The 16,720-nt window shown below is 33.8% G+C and overlaps 1 protein-coding gene across 1 annotated transcript; it reads right to left on the reverse strand.

Moving 5' to 3' along the window:
• Positions 1-617: 617 nt before the first annotated feature.
• Positions 618-13,387, reverse strand: LOC139974292 (uncharacterized). Its single transcript, XM_071981321.1, has 8 exons — positions 13,232-13,387; positions 5,754-5,784; positions 5,159-5,331; positions 4,454-4,718; positions 3,751-3,962; positions 3,248-3,559; positions 2,852-3,113; positions 618-1,195 (listed from the first exon to the last, which is right to left on the reverse strand). Exons 1-8 carry the CDS (start codon positions 13,310-13,312, stop codon positions 873-875), a joined length of 1,659 nt encoding a protein of 552 aa, XP_071837422.1. The 5' UTR covers positions 13,313-13,387; the 3' UTR covers positions 618-872.
• Between the last annotated feature and the right edge of the window lie 3,333 nt (positions 13,388-16,720).

The following is a 16,720-nucleotide window of genomic DNA, read 5'->3' on the forward strand; positions in this document are numbered from 1 at the left end:
ATTTCTCCGACTCAGTTAGATAGGAGTAAGGCCCTTTATGGAAGGTCATTGCGGTGAATTAAGGATGTTAAAAAGGAGGAGGTGAGGCTCAGGGGTGATTGAAGGCCACTTCAAAGCCAAGGGGTTATGGGGTCTAAGAACACCCCCCCCCCCTCCCAAGAAGAGTTAGATGTTGAAACTGGTGCAATCTCCAGGTAAATTTAGTGTATAAATAACAGGGCCCAAATTCGGTATAATCGTAAAATAAATACTGTTACCCTTTTTTGAGAGGTTGAAAAGACACACAAGGGTAAGGGTTGTATCTCTTACTCATTCCCCACCGCACTGAATGTAAACGTACCCCAACTGAAAGATAGAGGTAAGAGGGGAGGCCATACACTCTATTACATGTTTTAATTGCCGTAGGTATGGATCTAAAAATGTACTGCTGTCATTAATATAGGTCCAATAATGGCCAATCATTTTCAAAAGTAAAAATTGTTTTGTTCCAGAGTTTTTGAGAGCAAAATCTCTACAAAGATTTTTTTTAGTAGTGTGACGTTAACATAGCTATATCTTAATTAATAACTAATTCACGCAATGATAAATTAAAGAAGAATTCAACGTTACCGACACTGTATTGTATACTTTGTATAGTTTATTCGAAAATTCCACATTATTGCAATTTCTCAACATTTTAATAATTGTCAATGACCATAACATAATTAAATTAATTAATTGTCACATAAATTAGATATCATAATGTAGACGTATATCTGGGTCTATTCATAGTTACGTCCTGCTGCTCTAAACAGAGATGAAATCCAAATTCCTCGATAATACATTAGTACACTCTGTTACATAGACCACTCCGCAATCAGAATTGTTTATCTCTACACCGGCCGTATTTTCATATTTGTGTATTGTAGGCCGCAGTCATATCCACTAAGATCAGTCCAGAATATGTTCGTTCCTCGAGTGGAGCCGTCGTAGTCTCCGTTGAGGTGAGAATGCGCACAATAGGCACAGTAATTACTTTCGACATGGAAATAATCGCAATAATATTCATGAGTACGGCAATAGTAATAATAATAATGACTGCCGAACCACCAAGCTCCTTGATGCTTCTCGGCGCAGTCATAGGGACGCGACTCATCATTATCCCGGTCACGTGTGCTGAATGGTTTGTTGTTGCTACGCGACATAGCATCAAAACCTACGGATTCGAGAAAGAAAACAAACTTCAACTGTTACGTGCATGTTTCTTACCGTAATTTACTAATGGTTAATATGAGTGTTTTTCTAGTGAACTGTTATTTCTTTAAGCTATAAAAAAAATTGTTACTTCAGATGTATTAACTGAAGGGCTATATTACATCAGTTTATTATATACGATTTCACAGAGAAAAAATCACCATAAAATTGCGTTGCCAAAGTCTCCGTAAGCCTTTCAGTAATAGGTTTGCCTTCGTGTATTTATATAGTAAATTCCTCAATTTTGTCCCCTGCAAACTTTTATTTATTACGAATATTACCGATAACTAGCAGTAAGGTGTAACTAATATTATTGTATTTGGCACTCATTAGCAATCATATTGTTCTAAATTTCCAAAACTTTATTCAAATTGGAAACGGCATATTGGGAATGTGTCTGTTTTGCTTGTTAATTTTCATCTGCTCATTAATTCAATAGTAATTTCATCATTCTGCGTTTAGTGCCCGATGTAGTAACATTTCTTACAGTATTATTTTCCCAAATTCTTAAAAGTTAAATATTTGTCCTTTACTAAACAACGGAAAAATGAAAAATGCTGCATTCTGGGTCTATAGTTAAAACAATTCATTCATACAAAATCGATGAATCTACGTAGAATATTTCAAAGCTACATTCCATCAATATTTATGCAAGCTATGCATTACAACTTCTTTCTGTCTACGTAGCTGTTTTCATACTGATCACGTGGCTATCACACAGTAGGCTAAGTTGTGGTTTATAACCTTCTTGTTACGCTATTGGCTATTTATGTTCATTTTGTTTTGTTTATATTATGCTTACTTATGTGTGTAAAAATAACATACTTGTATCATGTGTATTTGACAATGGTGTCCTCAGTACATCACCAAATTGTATCTTTGTCCACACAAATCATGAAGTTCAAATTTTAGAGATACAATGACCTTCTTTTGTTAGCACTGTCAGTCAGACTGATCACAAATGACTGAATAAAGATATAAATATTTCACTGCGTGGCTACATTGAGGTACTTTCTCAATTACTTTAAACATAAAAAGTTGATCGAAATGTTTATACAATATGTATATGTATGTATATTTAATATGTTTCTTATTTTATTATTTTTTATATGATTGATTTTCAATGTGAAAAAGTTAAGAAATAAATGCCCAGTATAGCGTATTTACTTGTCTTTCATGATTTGTAGGTATCGCAACTATATAAAATACGTTACGAGGGAAACGGAAATTAGATAGGAAGTGTAAATATGAATATAGGGATATTAAATATATTTCAGGTTCAATATGAAGCTCCATGGAAAAGTGACTAGATGCTAAGAAGACGAATGAGTTTCACACTTGGGTGTCTGTAGCTGCCTACCTATTACTTCTAATTACCATATTTAGTGAAATATTTGCATTAGTCTTTTAAGAACTACTAACTATTAACGTGAATATTCCTTGCAGTATGTTAATCAATCGTGTGTCATTAGACATATGTAAGATCATATTTAAAAACAGGCAGATACGCATTCATTGTAAAACAATGATGAACGTAGAGAACGATATTGTTTTTTTTAGGATGCATGTAACTAGAAAATTGCAAATAATAATACTAAAAATTTACAGAAATGCTAACCTGAATTTCCACTATATGATCCAATTGATAGTCGATATTTGTCCGCATCATCACTTATACTGAAGGAGGAGTAGAGGGCGTAATACGATGAACTGCTTGAATCTGTGAGGTCTATCCGGAGACTGTATTCTTTTTGATTGGTAATTGCGTGTATGTAATCATTACCAAGCCAGTGATCACCTCTAGGATGTTCAAATCCGGCCTTGTATTCAGCCCAGGTACGATAGAAATCAACAGCGGCGCTTGATCGTCGCTGAATGACCTATGAATATTAAGAGAAGTATACATGTAACAGGAGTATGTGAGAAATATGTAATGTGTCTTCCACACTTTTGCAGAACAAATGATTTCAGATACATGACACTGAACTGTATCAAATGTTCGTGCACAACTCACCGTCCATCCTCCTCCGTTACTTTCCATCTCACAGTAAACCTGAATGCCGCTTGGCCAACCATCAGGGTAAATGGTGTAAACTCCATCACTACTACCATCAACGTAAAGCTCTTGGCAATCCTTTGGGACTGCCTTGCGGGTACACGTAACACCGTCTCCTTCGTAGCCATCTATACAGTAACATCTACGAACGCCTTCTCTGACATCACAAGTCGCGTCATCACTACAGCGGTAACTATCTTCTACCATGAGTTGGTTATTGCTACAATTTGATCTTCTTGTACATCCTGAATTGACGTAAGACTCGCCGTTCTAAATTTAATGGGAAATATTTAAAAAAAGAATGTTATGACAAATTAAATCATTGGGCAGCTGTAATTTCTGCTTTTAATTATGAAAGTGGTTATCATTTCTGTATTTTCGAAAATTATTCACAAAACTTCATTTTTTTCCATCCTCAATGTAACGAATGAAAGGGAAAGGAACTAGTGACTACAACTGACCATTAATACAGTCCCTTTGTCAGCAGCGAAACAGCTGCATTGGTTCTGAGGAATGCAATTCTCATCCTGAACCATGTAATCACCAACACAAACACATTTCTCTAGTTCTGTACGAGAGGTTGAAGAGATGCATGTGTCAGGGTCATCGCACGTCCTCTCACATGTCTCGTTGGAAAATATCTTATTCGTTTGACACCATTCCACTTGAGGTTCTAGGAAGGAAGATTGTAAATCATGTATGTAGAAGATCCACCAGTGAAGTGATGCATTCTACTAAACTAATGTGTTAAATTAAAGTAAATCTTGAAGCTATTGACCTTTACCCGAGACTGCCTTGGGGAAAAGTATCGATAGTTCAATCTGCACTGATTTGCTATGTTCTGGTATAACTTGGTAGATCATGCACTTCAATATTTAACAATATGGATGCCATAGAGTAGACATGTAGTTTGGGATCATTTTGACAGAAAAAATGTGAATAGGAAAATCCGGGTGGATAGCTTTTGTATCACAAAGACGATTTCTGATGTCGTCAAGCATAATGACTCCCGAAACACAAAACACAAGTCAGCACCCCCACCCACTTCACCAACGGGGGGTAACTAATATTTTATTATAGGGAAGTATATTTGCATATTTGTTAGTTGATTGTTATTATTTATATAATTGAGTCACACCATGGCTAATTTTAAAATTGACTCACCTGCTGTTCCTCCGTGAGTTCCTACGCTTGAGAGTTGATATTGCCCCCATTCATCTGAGATACGAAATTGGTCATATGTTACGTAATAAGACTGTCCTGCAGCATTCTCAAACTCCAATCTCAGTTGGTATAACTTTTGGTTTGTTAGAAAGGCTAATTTCTCATTTCCAATCCAAAAATCACTGCCAAGAAAACCAAAGCCGTTTTTGAAGTCTTGCCAATTCCTATTAAAATTAACAGAATCCAGTCGTCGCCGCTGTAACACCTGCAGTAGATATCGTATCGGAGTAGAAAGTTACTATCTAGAATTTGTATCGGTGTAATCAACAGCAAATGTTTTTATGAATATGATCGCTTATTAAAACAAGTACTATGTATAAAGTTATAGCTTTATTTTATTTTGTGACAACTTTCATTGTACCATTTGCATCTATTTAAATTGACTGTAACGTCATACCCCTTAGTTCTGTAACCTAAGAATCCAACAAAAGTGCACGCGTAAGTTTCTGATCGGTGTATTATATGAATGTAGGCTATTGAAAATGCCAAATCAACTATTGCTGTTCCATACATTTTTCTGTTACGCTTACTTGAAGTCAACATTATTTAACGTGTTTAGAACAATAATATGATTGATAATAAACTACAAAACAGACGATGCGATAACATTCAATGTAATGTGAAATGAAACACAGTAAGGCTTACCGTCCATCCACCGTTATTGAATTCATTATCACAGTAAGCTTCAAACGGTTCAGGGTATCCGTCTGGTTTGATGAGGTACACGCCAGATGTATTTTGGGTAGAGGAGCAGGTATTCAATACTTCCTTGCAATCTCTTGGGTATTCAGGTTGTTGAAAAACAAAGTATGAGGAACCTGTGTGAAGAACGAAGATCATTTTGATATCATGAAATTACCAACAAAAAAAAATAATAATCGCGTTCCACGTTATTCGTAGAGTGTGAATATTTCAGTGTAAGCATATCGATATCTAACAAGCAAAGCCTGTTTATTCGGCTGATTTGTTAAAAAAAGTTTAGTTTATGATGATAACAAAGTTGAAAAATAAAATATACTAAGGCAACCATGAGTGATATGAAACGTAAAAAGAAGAAAGTTTAAAGAATGGCAAACATGAAGAACAGAGTTAAGTTCCAAGCGATCACAATGAACATTTGAATTAAAAAAGAGTGTATTGAATTAGGTAAGCAACAAAACTGTGACCGTCAGCCATTTGTCAGTACTAATAGTTAAGGGTAACCGATTCTCAAAATAAGACTTTCATTAGTTTGACCTACCTGATGATTGTTTACCGACGCTTGCGACGACCTGTATTTTAAATAAAATAAATGTTACTCGAATTAAAAGGACAATTATCTACCTGTATCTATTGACAGTAGCGAACATTACATTGGAGTTATATCAAATGAGTTACAGAATGATGCAAACTTGGTCTGCTGGGGCAATATACTTCCGCTCGATTCTTATGTTCATATTAGAACTTCAATTCAAGCTTACTTCCATAAGTCACGGAATAGGTCAAATCTCATGGACTTAAGCTTACTGCAGTCCAGATCCTTCATTTCCCCTTCCTTTCATTTTAATAGATAAAACATGAGTGACTTTCAATCAGCTAAATATAATAAACAAACTTGACCTGCAAACCGTTACAGGAAGACTGAATCACTTTGATGCATGATTGGCAACTAACTACCAGAACAAAGACCAAACAAAACGTAAACAACTTTCTTTTCTTTGTTCGTGTCATACGTGTTGGACATATCTCTCCTCACAGTATAGGATATTATATTTTACGTTTGTTATGGAGAAGATGTTCGAAGTATCACAGGTGACAGTATGTAACTAAAATTGATTCTTCTTTAGATTTATTCCGATTGCGTGAGAGTTTTCAAAGAATATGAACGGAAATGATCAGCTGTTGCAATTTTACACTTAAGTTAAGATATTACAAACATTTAGAGTGTTTAATACTTTAAGATAGATCAGTGTCATACAGCGCTCTGTTGTATACTTTGTTTTCAATCAGCTTCATATATAATATATTAGTTAAGCAAAATATCAAATATTAAATACATTGTTAGTATCGTACGTGGTCTTAGCTATTAAGTAGCTATGGTCTGCTATAGAAATGAAAATGGTGGTGAATTGACATTTTTGCGTCATTTTCTGTTTCTTTTAATGAATATTAAAGTAGGGTGGATTTCAAAGAACATTAAAACAAAGGTTAACCTTTCTTTAAATTAAATATTCGGCAAATGGAATTGAATTTTGTACTCAGTTTTGTGATTTCAGTTAAACGGATTGTTTATAAAGCTATTATCAGTAAAGTTGCTTGGTAATTATTAACTGACATTTGAGTACATTGTCTGACGCTAAAAAAAACAATTGGAAAATACAATGATCTTTCCCAAAAAACCATGAATAATGTTACCAGCAAGCTACAGAGTTATTTAATTGAGCTATTAGATAGCTGACAGCCGGTCACCTTTTTACAAACAAAATCATAAAAGTGAATCTACAAATCTGCCATCTGAGAACAATTCTTCAAAAATAATAAATTGGGCAACCATAAGCACACTTGAAAACACTTTAAAAAACTTAATACATTCAACGTACAATATGCAAATGAGGTAACACAAGTACTAGATATTACTTGAATACAAAAATAACGTACATATGGTTGGAAACATATTCCAAACTGTGTATTTAATACTATATTTGTTAGCAAAGTGTAAAACATTTTGCTCGGTATATATTTGAGAGTGAATTAAATAAAGTTGGTCATTATACTATACTGGACGCAATATAGCTGGAGACCCTGCCTCCAACAGGTTGATTTAATGAACAAAACTCATTCCTTGGCAAAATATTGTATTTTCAAAATGTGCTGCCTTTGCGATGGAAAACACACCATTGTTATTACGGTGAATTTGAAAGATTTCCTCATTTGTTCCAAATAATCTCGATTTATACATTGCTTTGACAGTCGTCTGCGACAAGCCAAATTTGCTGGTAACTTCAGACAACGTTTACAATTGTTTTTTTATACGATAAGAGTAAATTTAACATATTTGTGTGAAAACCTAGCTAAAGATATCATGCTTTGGCAAAAAAAACATGATAATAATATAAGAACTTTCTGTACTTGATGAAGTTTGAGACACAAACAAGATCTTGGCTAAACTTTGTTTCTTGACAATGTTTTCTTTTTTTCTATGAAAAGAAAACAGAAGATGTCGAAACATTTGCTCCTTAGTTCCGAATAATCTCGAACGACTAATAGCATTCAAAGTTGTCTAGGACAAGCCAAATTTGCTGGTAACTTCACACACATTAACAAATATTTTGTATTTTGACAGTAATTGTGTGATAACCAGACCAAGGGAATAACGTTCTAGTATTAAAAATATAATAATGAAAATTTCTCGAAGCAGATGAGAGGTAATATCTTTTTGGTTATTTTTCAATTTGACAGACGTAATCTCAATGTTGAGGCATAATAATCCTTACCCACAACATCTTTAGTTTATGTTAAAACTCTTGAGGACATTATTTGTTTTTAAAAAAGTGGATTTCAAATTTATTTCTAATGACATAGTAATGCGTGGAAGCGATTATAAATTTAAATATGGTATAGCATTTACATTCTAGCGTAGTTTAACAGCAGAATGCATTATGTTTATTTTATTTTGAAGAAATACTTTTGCATTAGGTAACTTTTACTAAAAGAGTATTTCAACAAGTAGATGTCAAAATGAAACAAAAAAGATTTTTAATTAAATGGCTTGGACAATTGAACATATAACATATGTTGGAATATAACTATTTGAACATTATACGTAAGTCCTATTTGTTATAAGAAACTGACAAATAAATATGATGAAATGAGGTTATGAAAACAGGGAATATAGAAGGAATAACAGGTTTAGTGTTTCCTTCTCCTCCAGTGGGAAATAGAATACCGACAATCTTTTCCTAACATATCATAAATTTTTGTTGTTAATAACCTGTGCTTTATGAAAATGTACAAACAAAAACTTGGCAAAACTATATATATATATATTTATATGTTATCGGGAAGTCGCAGTGAAGGAAATGGTGATATGACATTTGCATGGGTTTGCGTGACTTTAAGAATTGATATAGAAATACGTTTTGAAATTTGTTTTCTATAGGTGTTCGATTAAAAAATAAATGTCAGTGCCTGAATACGGAACACGTCACTTCGTATACTAACTCAATACAGAGAGCAAAGTGTTTCACACAAGTAAGAGAGAAACAGTGAATTCTTATGATCATCGTTACAGATAGTAGGGTGAATTTGAAAATGTGGAAAGTGAACATTTCAAAGTTTATATTCACACAAAGCATGATCAATAAATGACACGTTTGTAATCTAGAACTAAATAATTTACGCTCGGCTAAGTATTTTTAGCATGTCCTTCAAATAATTTAAATTTCACTTAAGCTTTTACATCCCCTCCATTATTTATGTGAAACGATGTGAGTTTGAATTCGAAATTGATTATCTGTCTGTACGATCGGTTTATGTCGGTTTGAATGGATCTAATTTAAAGGCGTGAGAAGCATACCATTTCAATTGGCTGAGATATAGTAATAGTCTAAACATATGCAAATGTGTCTTTACTCAAAATAATTAACATTATACAAACAATTCTCTTCGTGCAATTTAATAAGAAATATTCTATTTGAGTGAAACGAAAAAGAAAAATAGGGACAATTATCAAAACTGTCAACAACTATAAAATATTTTTTTGGCCGATTTACTTTTGCAAGATATTTTCAAATAAGATTGAGTACTTGATTAAGTTTGAGAAACAAAATTAATAGTTTGGCTAAACTTTGTTTCTTGACAATGTTTTCGTTTTTTCTATGAAAAGAAAATAGAAGAAGTCGAAACATTTCCTCCTTAGTTCCGAATAATCTCGAACGACTAATAGCATTCAAAGTTGTCTAGGACAAGCCAAATTCGCTGGTAACTTGACACACATTAACAAATAAATTTTGTTTTGACAGTAATCGTGTGATAACCAGACCAAGGAAATGACGTTCTAGTATTTAAACTATAATAATGAAAATTTCTCGAAGCAGATGAGAGGAAATATCTGTTTGGTTCTTTTTCAATTTGTCAGACGTAATCTCAATGTTGAGGCATAACAAGTCTTACCCACAACATCTCCAGTTTGTGTTAAAACTCTTGATACGTTATTATTTTTTTTTAAATGGATTTTAAATCTGTTTCTAATGGCATAGTTCTGCGTGGCAGCGATTATAAATTTAAATATGGTGTGGCATTTACATTTCTAGCGTAGTGTAACAGCAGAATGCTTTATGTTTATTCTATTTTGACGAAATACTTTTGCATAAGGTAACTTTTACTAAAAGAGTATTTCAACAAGTAGATTTCAAAATGAAACAAAAAAGATTTATAATTAAAAGGCTGGGACAATTGAACATATAACATATGTTTGAATATAAATAAATGAACATTATACGTATTTGTTAAAAGAAACTGACCAAAAAAATATGATGAAATGAGGTTATGAAAACAGGAAAAATAGAAGAAATAACAAATTTAGTTTTTCCTTCTCATCCAGTGGGAAATAAAACACCGACAATCGTTTCCTAAAATTTCATAATTTTTTTGTTATTTGTAACCTGTGCTTTATGAAAAATGTACAAAAAAAAACGTGGCAAAACTATGTATATATATGTATATGTTATTGGGAAGTCGCAGTGAAGGAAATGGTGAAATGACGTTCAATTTGGAAGGGTTCGCGTGACGTTAAGAATTGATATAGAAATACGCTTTGAAGTTGGTTTGTTTAGGTGTTCTGTTAAAAAATAAATGTCAGTGTCTGAATAAGGAACACGTCATTTCGTATACTAACTCAATAAGGCGAGCAAACTGTTTCACACAAGTCAGAGAGAAACAGTGAATTCTTATGATCATCGTTACAGATTGTAGGGTGAATTTTAAAATGTGGATAGTGAACATTTCAAAGTTTATATTCACACAAAGCATGATCAATAAATGAATCGTTTGTAATCTAGAACTAAGTAATTTACGCTCTGCTAAGTTATATATTTAGCATGTCCTTCAAATGATTAAAATTTCACTTCAGCCTTTACATCCCACCATCATTTATATAAACGATGTGAGTTTGAATTCGAAATTGATTATCTGTCTGTACGATCGGTTTCTGTCGGATTGACATGATCTATTTAAAGGTGTAAGAGGCATACCATTTAACTTGGCTGAGATATAGTAATAGTGTTCAAAATATCAAAAATGTGCTTTTACTCAAAATAATTAACATTATATAAAACATTCTCCTTGTGTAATTTAATAAGAAATATTCTCTTCGAGTGAAACGAAAAAGAAAAATAGGGACAATTATCAAAACTGTCAACAACTATGAAATATTTTTTTGGCCGATTCACTTTTGCAAGACATTTTCAAATAAGTGATTTTTCCGAGACTTCTTCAATTAGAGTAGCTACATGTAAACAAAGTCGACAGTGTAACCACAGTCGACAAAGCCATTCTAAACGTCTTTATATCATATCAAGTGAATACTACTTCCTTATGTACCTTGGTCAATTGTTTGGATTTTTGGCAGATTTATGTCAAATGAACCGTACAGATGTTGTCACCGAAGCAAAATTAATTCAAAATCTGAGACACACTGTGCGTTCTGTGTATTGAGAATATCTATATAAATATGAAATCATAAAGCTTGGCAAGCGTTGTATATTTGTTTTGTAATTTGGAAATTGTGTCGGGAGAAGCAGCCGAAAGGGAACTAAAGGGGACAGAAAGTGAAATAAAATTGCTTTTGTACAGATAAGAGTCACATTACGATGTAACATCAACTAAACAAATATACAGAAAAAAAAATACAATACTTTCTACGATGAAATAAAGTTTGCCTTAGCAAGACTGCGTCAATCAATTATTCACAGGCAGTAACAAGTGTACTGTGATATTGCGAAGTAAACTAAAGTTAACTTTTTGTCCTCTCCTAGTTACAAAAACTAATTCTATAGTTGCTCCAGAATTATGGGTTCAACCAGTCACATTGAAAGTTGTCAAGTTCTCTACAAGTTGTAGCTACACAATTAAACTTGCCTAAATTAAACTTTAAAATCGCTAGGAATTGTCATAGACAAGTAAAATATTTGTCAAACTAGTCTGCTATTGAATTCAAAATTTATTAATGCAAAATGGTAAGACGTCCTTTGTTGAATGAAATCTTAGTACATATTTGAGATACACAATTCATGGAAATTAACTGAGGTATCAATAGTGATTGGAGGTTAAATTAATCAGGAAATGCGCATTTATGCATTGCAAACGTTAACTTACTATTTGAAATCCTGATATTTAATTTTTTTAAAGGACCCGTTTGTGTGAGAAAGTGATTCAAATATTTCAGGTACCAATAGGATCAGTGATTTAAATTATTAAGTTTCATGAATAAACTATTATATTTACTAGGATATGAGCTGTGAAGTCATTGCGTTTACAAAATATGATGTAGGTAAGATAAGCATTGATAAAAAAAAATTGAAAAAGCTATTCGAGGCCATATACTGTTCCAAGCAGTGACGTTTTTAGACTTATTTTAAATTTGTTCACTCTTTTCAAATATAAGAACAAATTTAATATTTCAACTTTATTCTTATTTAAGTTTTGAAAAATATGGTGATTGAATATAGATTGAGGACTCTAAGTTAGTTTGATTTAAATTGAGACTTTCATGTTTACATTTGTTGGGTTTAATAGTTTCGACCTAATTTTTTTAACTTTTAATATTTGGAATAAGAGAGTATTACTTTTCAAATAATTCACGTTTATTTCTAAAATTGTTTCCATCCGTTAGCACAAAACAGAAGGGAAAAGGCGAAAATTTCTGTAGGACGTGCACATTTGGACAAGAACCGTTAATATAACATATTTCTTGCCGAGGGGATACAAATACATGTGAAATTTTAGTGTTACGAGAGATTCTTAAGAAAGAATGATAGATTCTAATAACAGCAAGTTAAATGCTTCAAAATTGCCTTTGAAATTAAATTGAAGTTTAAGACACTAACATTAGATGTTCCTTATTTTAATGCGTAATATCAAATTATTATAACAAGTAAAATGTACTTTTTATATAGAAATTGTTAATCGGTTCTATTTCAGACATACCGTGCACATTTCATATATCAGGTAATTACCGTAACACGAATGAAACTTTGCCAGTATTTTTTGAAGACGTGGACATTTGAAAAGAAAGTGTTAAATTACATTAACTCTCGCCGATGGGCTAACCATCCATGTGGAATTCGGGGGTTACTAGAGATTCTTAAGAAAGAAAGATAGACTATAATTACATTTGAATTTAAAATGCAGCTTAAATGCAGTGTATTAACCTTATTTTAATAACTAATAACAAAGTTTGTAACGAGTAACATGTATTCGTTTTAATAGAGGTTGTTATTTAATTCTATATCAGAGAATTCATGTATACAGTTTGTGGAAGATCCACAACAGGTGCTTTGTCTAAAACAGTGAGGTAGTTGCAGCAGTATTTGATACGACCACAAGTTGAAAGCGTTTCCCTTTACGAAGGACATAATAAATTAGTCGTACATGAAAGCAACTTGATAGCTGTACACGTCAAAATTTAGAGACAAAAATAGTTGAAATATATGAGATGAAAAGCAAAGTTTTAAGACTTACCATTTCTGATCCAAGTGAATTCCATAACGTCAACACTGTCAAGAAACTTTGACAAACTTGTCTCCCAAAAAATTTCGCCATGATTGTAGCAAATCAATTCTAAAGAAGAAAAGTTTAGGAGAATGATCGTCTCTGAAGCGTAAAGATGGTAATGATATAGGAGCTTGGGGGTGACCATCAAACGACTGAAATGACAGGAATGCTACGGATGCTCATCCATACCATCGTAGGAAAAATATGAACTTTGTTACTGCGCATGATCTAATCGGAAAAGTCGATAAGACCATTGTAGGCGTCCGTTAACGAGGCGTGTCAAGTGACAATGGAAAAGAAGTATAACGTTCAAGTTGCTGTTCAACAAGTAGTGGAAAATTCCTGTAAAGGGTATTTAGTACGTTTGTTCAATCCAAGTTTAGAATCGGTTGTTTTCTGTCGCTGTTTTATTGTGTTATATTCTATTTGCTATTCACACCTTAGCAGTATAGTCAATATGAAAAGTTTAATTACCCCTTCTCGCAGTTACTTCATTTGACTTTATAAACTAAGTTTGGAACTAAATTGTAATCTAACCGCAATATACTTTCAGTCACCATATATTTTCCAACCTAGCCTCGCGCTAAACTATGATGAACAGGTCAATTTGGGTTTGGTACAAATGCAATGACATATCCCTATCAATCTATATAAAATAAGGTTAGTATCAGGTAATCATTAACGCTCAGGTGCTGTTTTTCTGCTTATCGGTAACTAAGGAGCCGATTCACACAGAGATTACAGTAACTATTGTAAATTTACAGTTTTGTACCACAGTAACAACTGGATCGCGCTGATAAATCTGATACATCGGTAGCATGTGCTATTAGGATTACAGTAAGATATGAGGATATGTGTAATACCACAACATGAATTAAACTGGATTTGTTGGGATGATACGTATCCTCAGTTCTTACTGTAATCCTAATAGCACATGCTACCGATTTCTATCACGATCCAGTTTTTACTGTGGTACAAAACTTTAAGATTTGTAGTAGTTTCTGTGTTCTCTGTGTGTATCGGGTGAACTATGAGAAACACAATAGTAAGGGTCAACTTGAGAACAAGTTCAATATACTTCAGGATTTCAAATTCTATATTAATACAACATTGCTCGTGCGCTAATAGGCGTGTTGCAGAATAGAGGAAGCTAGTAGCCCCATATAGGGTAATATTTATTATTACCTCATACACGATAGTATGAGATCTCATAAACATCAGCCCTTTTTTGTTTACGTCTTTCCTGTTGAGCTTGATGATTAATAATTGTAATATTTTTGTTAGAATAATTCCAAAGATTGATTCCAGGATGATTCCATGGTATGAAAATTGATTACGATGTTTCCTATTCTTCATTATTTAGGGAAAGTTGATGCTCTCCAGTTTAGTATTTAACACACGAATAGTGTCCAGTTAGTGTTCATATTGGACAATACTGTCCAATAGCGTCCATAGTGTCGATCCGAGTTGTCCATTTTCAGCTCCCAACAGTTGCGCTAACCAGTTTTTCATTCTACATTGTCTACGTATGTCTGGTCTGATAAGAATGAATTTACCTAAACTATTTCGTGTTGAGGTATAAATAAAAGTGATCCACCCTGTTTCTTTATTTCATGTCTTCCGGAGACACAAGGTAAAGTCCTGTCTTTTCCGTTCCCTCTATATTACATTCAATTTAGGCTATTTAATTGGAAATAATGAGTTCTCAAACAGTTCTAGTAACATGTGATCTTTGATCACAAAAATCACATCATAGCAGGATTCCTGGTGTAGTGCTGTGGTACAGTGAAAGGCAGGTTTTGTCTACATTATTCGAAATAATACCAATGACAGCAATCCGACAATATAAAATATACTGAAACGTCAAGAGTTTCACTTTGAATGAATATTCTAGAGGTTTTCATATTTATCGCAATAAAAGAAATATGCAAAACAGCATTTCACCGAGGCATATACCCATACCATCTGCATGTAATGAGAAAAGGAAATTTGAACTCTGGGCACTATGCGGATGCCTCTCTGTCAAACCTATTGATTTTGAAATCATAAAAAAATGCAACGATTATTTTTTTCCATTCCAAACTCATACAATAATTAAACATGTTGCTCTGTGTGTTAGCCTTCCATCCTAGTCATTACTAACCGGCTTTAGCAGCTATATTTGTCTCAGTTTCATTATACCTGATCGATTGCTTTCTCTAACCCTCCGTTTTAACTAGTTACAAAACTATATATTTAATGACTCTACATACGTTTATGTAAATAGTCTGAAATAGTGTTACACTGTAATGGCTAAGAAGGTGTATTTCCTTAAAACCAAACGGACTCAGAGATAAAGGCTCTTGAAATAATATGGTTATATCTCTGACGTCATACCCAAATTCATACTGCTTAAAATTCGGTGGTGTGTAGTGTTACGAGGGACCATTGTGGCCTAGCGCTGGTCGCTGCTAGTGAGGAACCTAGTGTTACATTATAGAAAGTATTTGAAATGGCCTACGTGACAAAATCAATATTTGAGAAATTAGGTCGGGTTAACGTGTCAGGATGTTATTTATGTGATGAGCAATACACGATTGTTCTGGTATATTCCTTGTGATGACACGCTGGTCTCGGGTTAGCGTCGGTTTACGTGAAATCGCGTGTAAGCTGTGCACACATCTTCGTGGATTCTCTGGAATGTTCGCGAGATATGCAAAGGACTTCCGCGAACGTAGAAACTGGGTCGAGTTGTTACTCAGGTGTATCGAGAAAGATCTAGATGATTCTTGACCTGGCGAATCGTATATAAACCCTCCCAGATCGGAGAGTTTCTCGGTTTCTGAACGAATACAAGCGACGACACATATTATACCATTCTACTATATATCGTCAGTGCTCAACTGCCAGTAGTTTCTGAGGGATTGAGATATCGATACCAAGATTGATTCTACACTTCCATTCAGAAGTTTGAAGAGGACTTTGCTGTGAAACTACAGTTTTCCAGTCTTTATTTCGGAGAAGGTGAAGAATTTCTGTCTCCGTTGAGGAAGTTCGTTACGCCAGGGGTTGGTAGCTATAAAGCTAATTTTGGACTGACTCTGGTAATATTTAGTCGGCGAGAAGTTCGACTTGTGCTTCACTCGATTGTGGCTGGAAGTCCGTCTTCTATTTTGGAGCATCGCCGGAAAGAAGGTGACTGCTGTTTCTGGGATCGCGAGAAACTTCGTCGGGGACCAGTGAATTTCGCGGTACAACGGACCGAGAATCGTCGTCATCAAGGTCGTGGCCGCTGAGGGATATCGCCGTTGGAAGAGACCAGCGTGTTTTAAAGTGTATCCTATCTTGTTAAGTTTGTGAGTAATTTTCTATATATTTGTAATTACCATTTGTTGTTGTTGGTTCAAACTCCATTGTTCAATATAGTTTACGTTCTCATTCAAATTCTCTAGACTCGTCAATTTGTCTGTGTTCCTT

The sequence above is a fragment of the Apostichopus japonicus genome, chromosome 9 (genome assembly GCF_037975245.1).
Source record: "Apostichopus japonicus isolate 1M-3 chromosome 9, ASM3797524v1, whole genome shotgun sequence".
Classification (NCBI taxonomy): Eukaryota; Metazoa; Echinodermata; class Holothuroidea; order Aspidochirotida; family Stichopodidae; genus Apostichopus; species Apostichopus japonicus.

What these genes read in the sequence shown, in the direction of transcription:
- LOC139974292 (XM_071981321.1), bottom strand. Translation starts at nt 13,312, where the DNA reads ATGGCGAAATTTTTTGGGAGACAAGTTTGTCAAAGTTTCTTGACAGTG. An exon ending in TCAATAACGGTGGATGGACG is followed by an intron (nt 4,719 to 5,158) that starts GTAAGCCTTACT and finishes TATCTACTGCAG; the next exon opens with GTGTTACAGCGGCGACGACT. An exon ending in AACTCACGGAGGAACAGCAG is followed by an intron (nt 3,963 to 4,453) that starts GTGAGTCAATTT and finishes CTTCCTTCCTAG; the next exon opens with AACCTCAAGTGGAATGGTGT.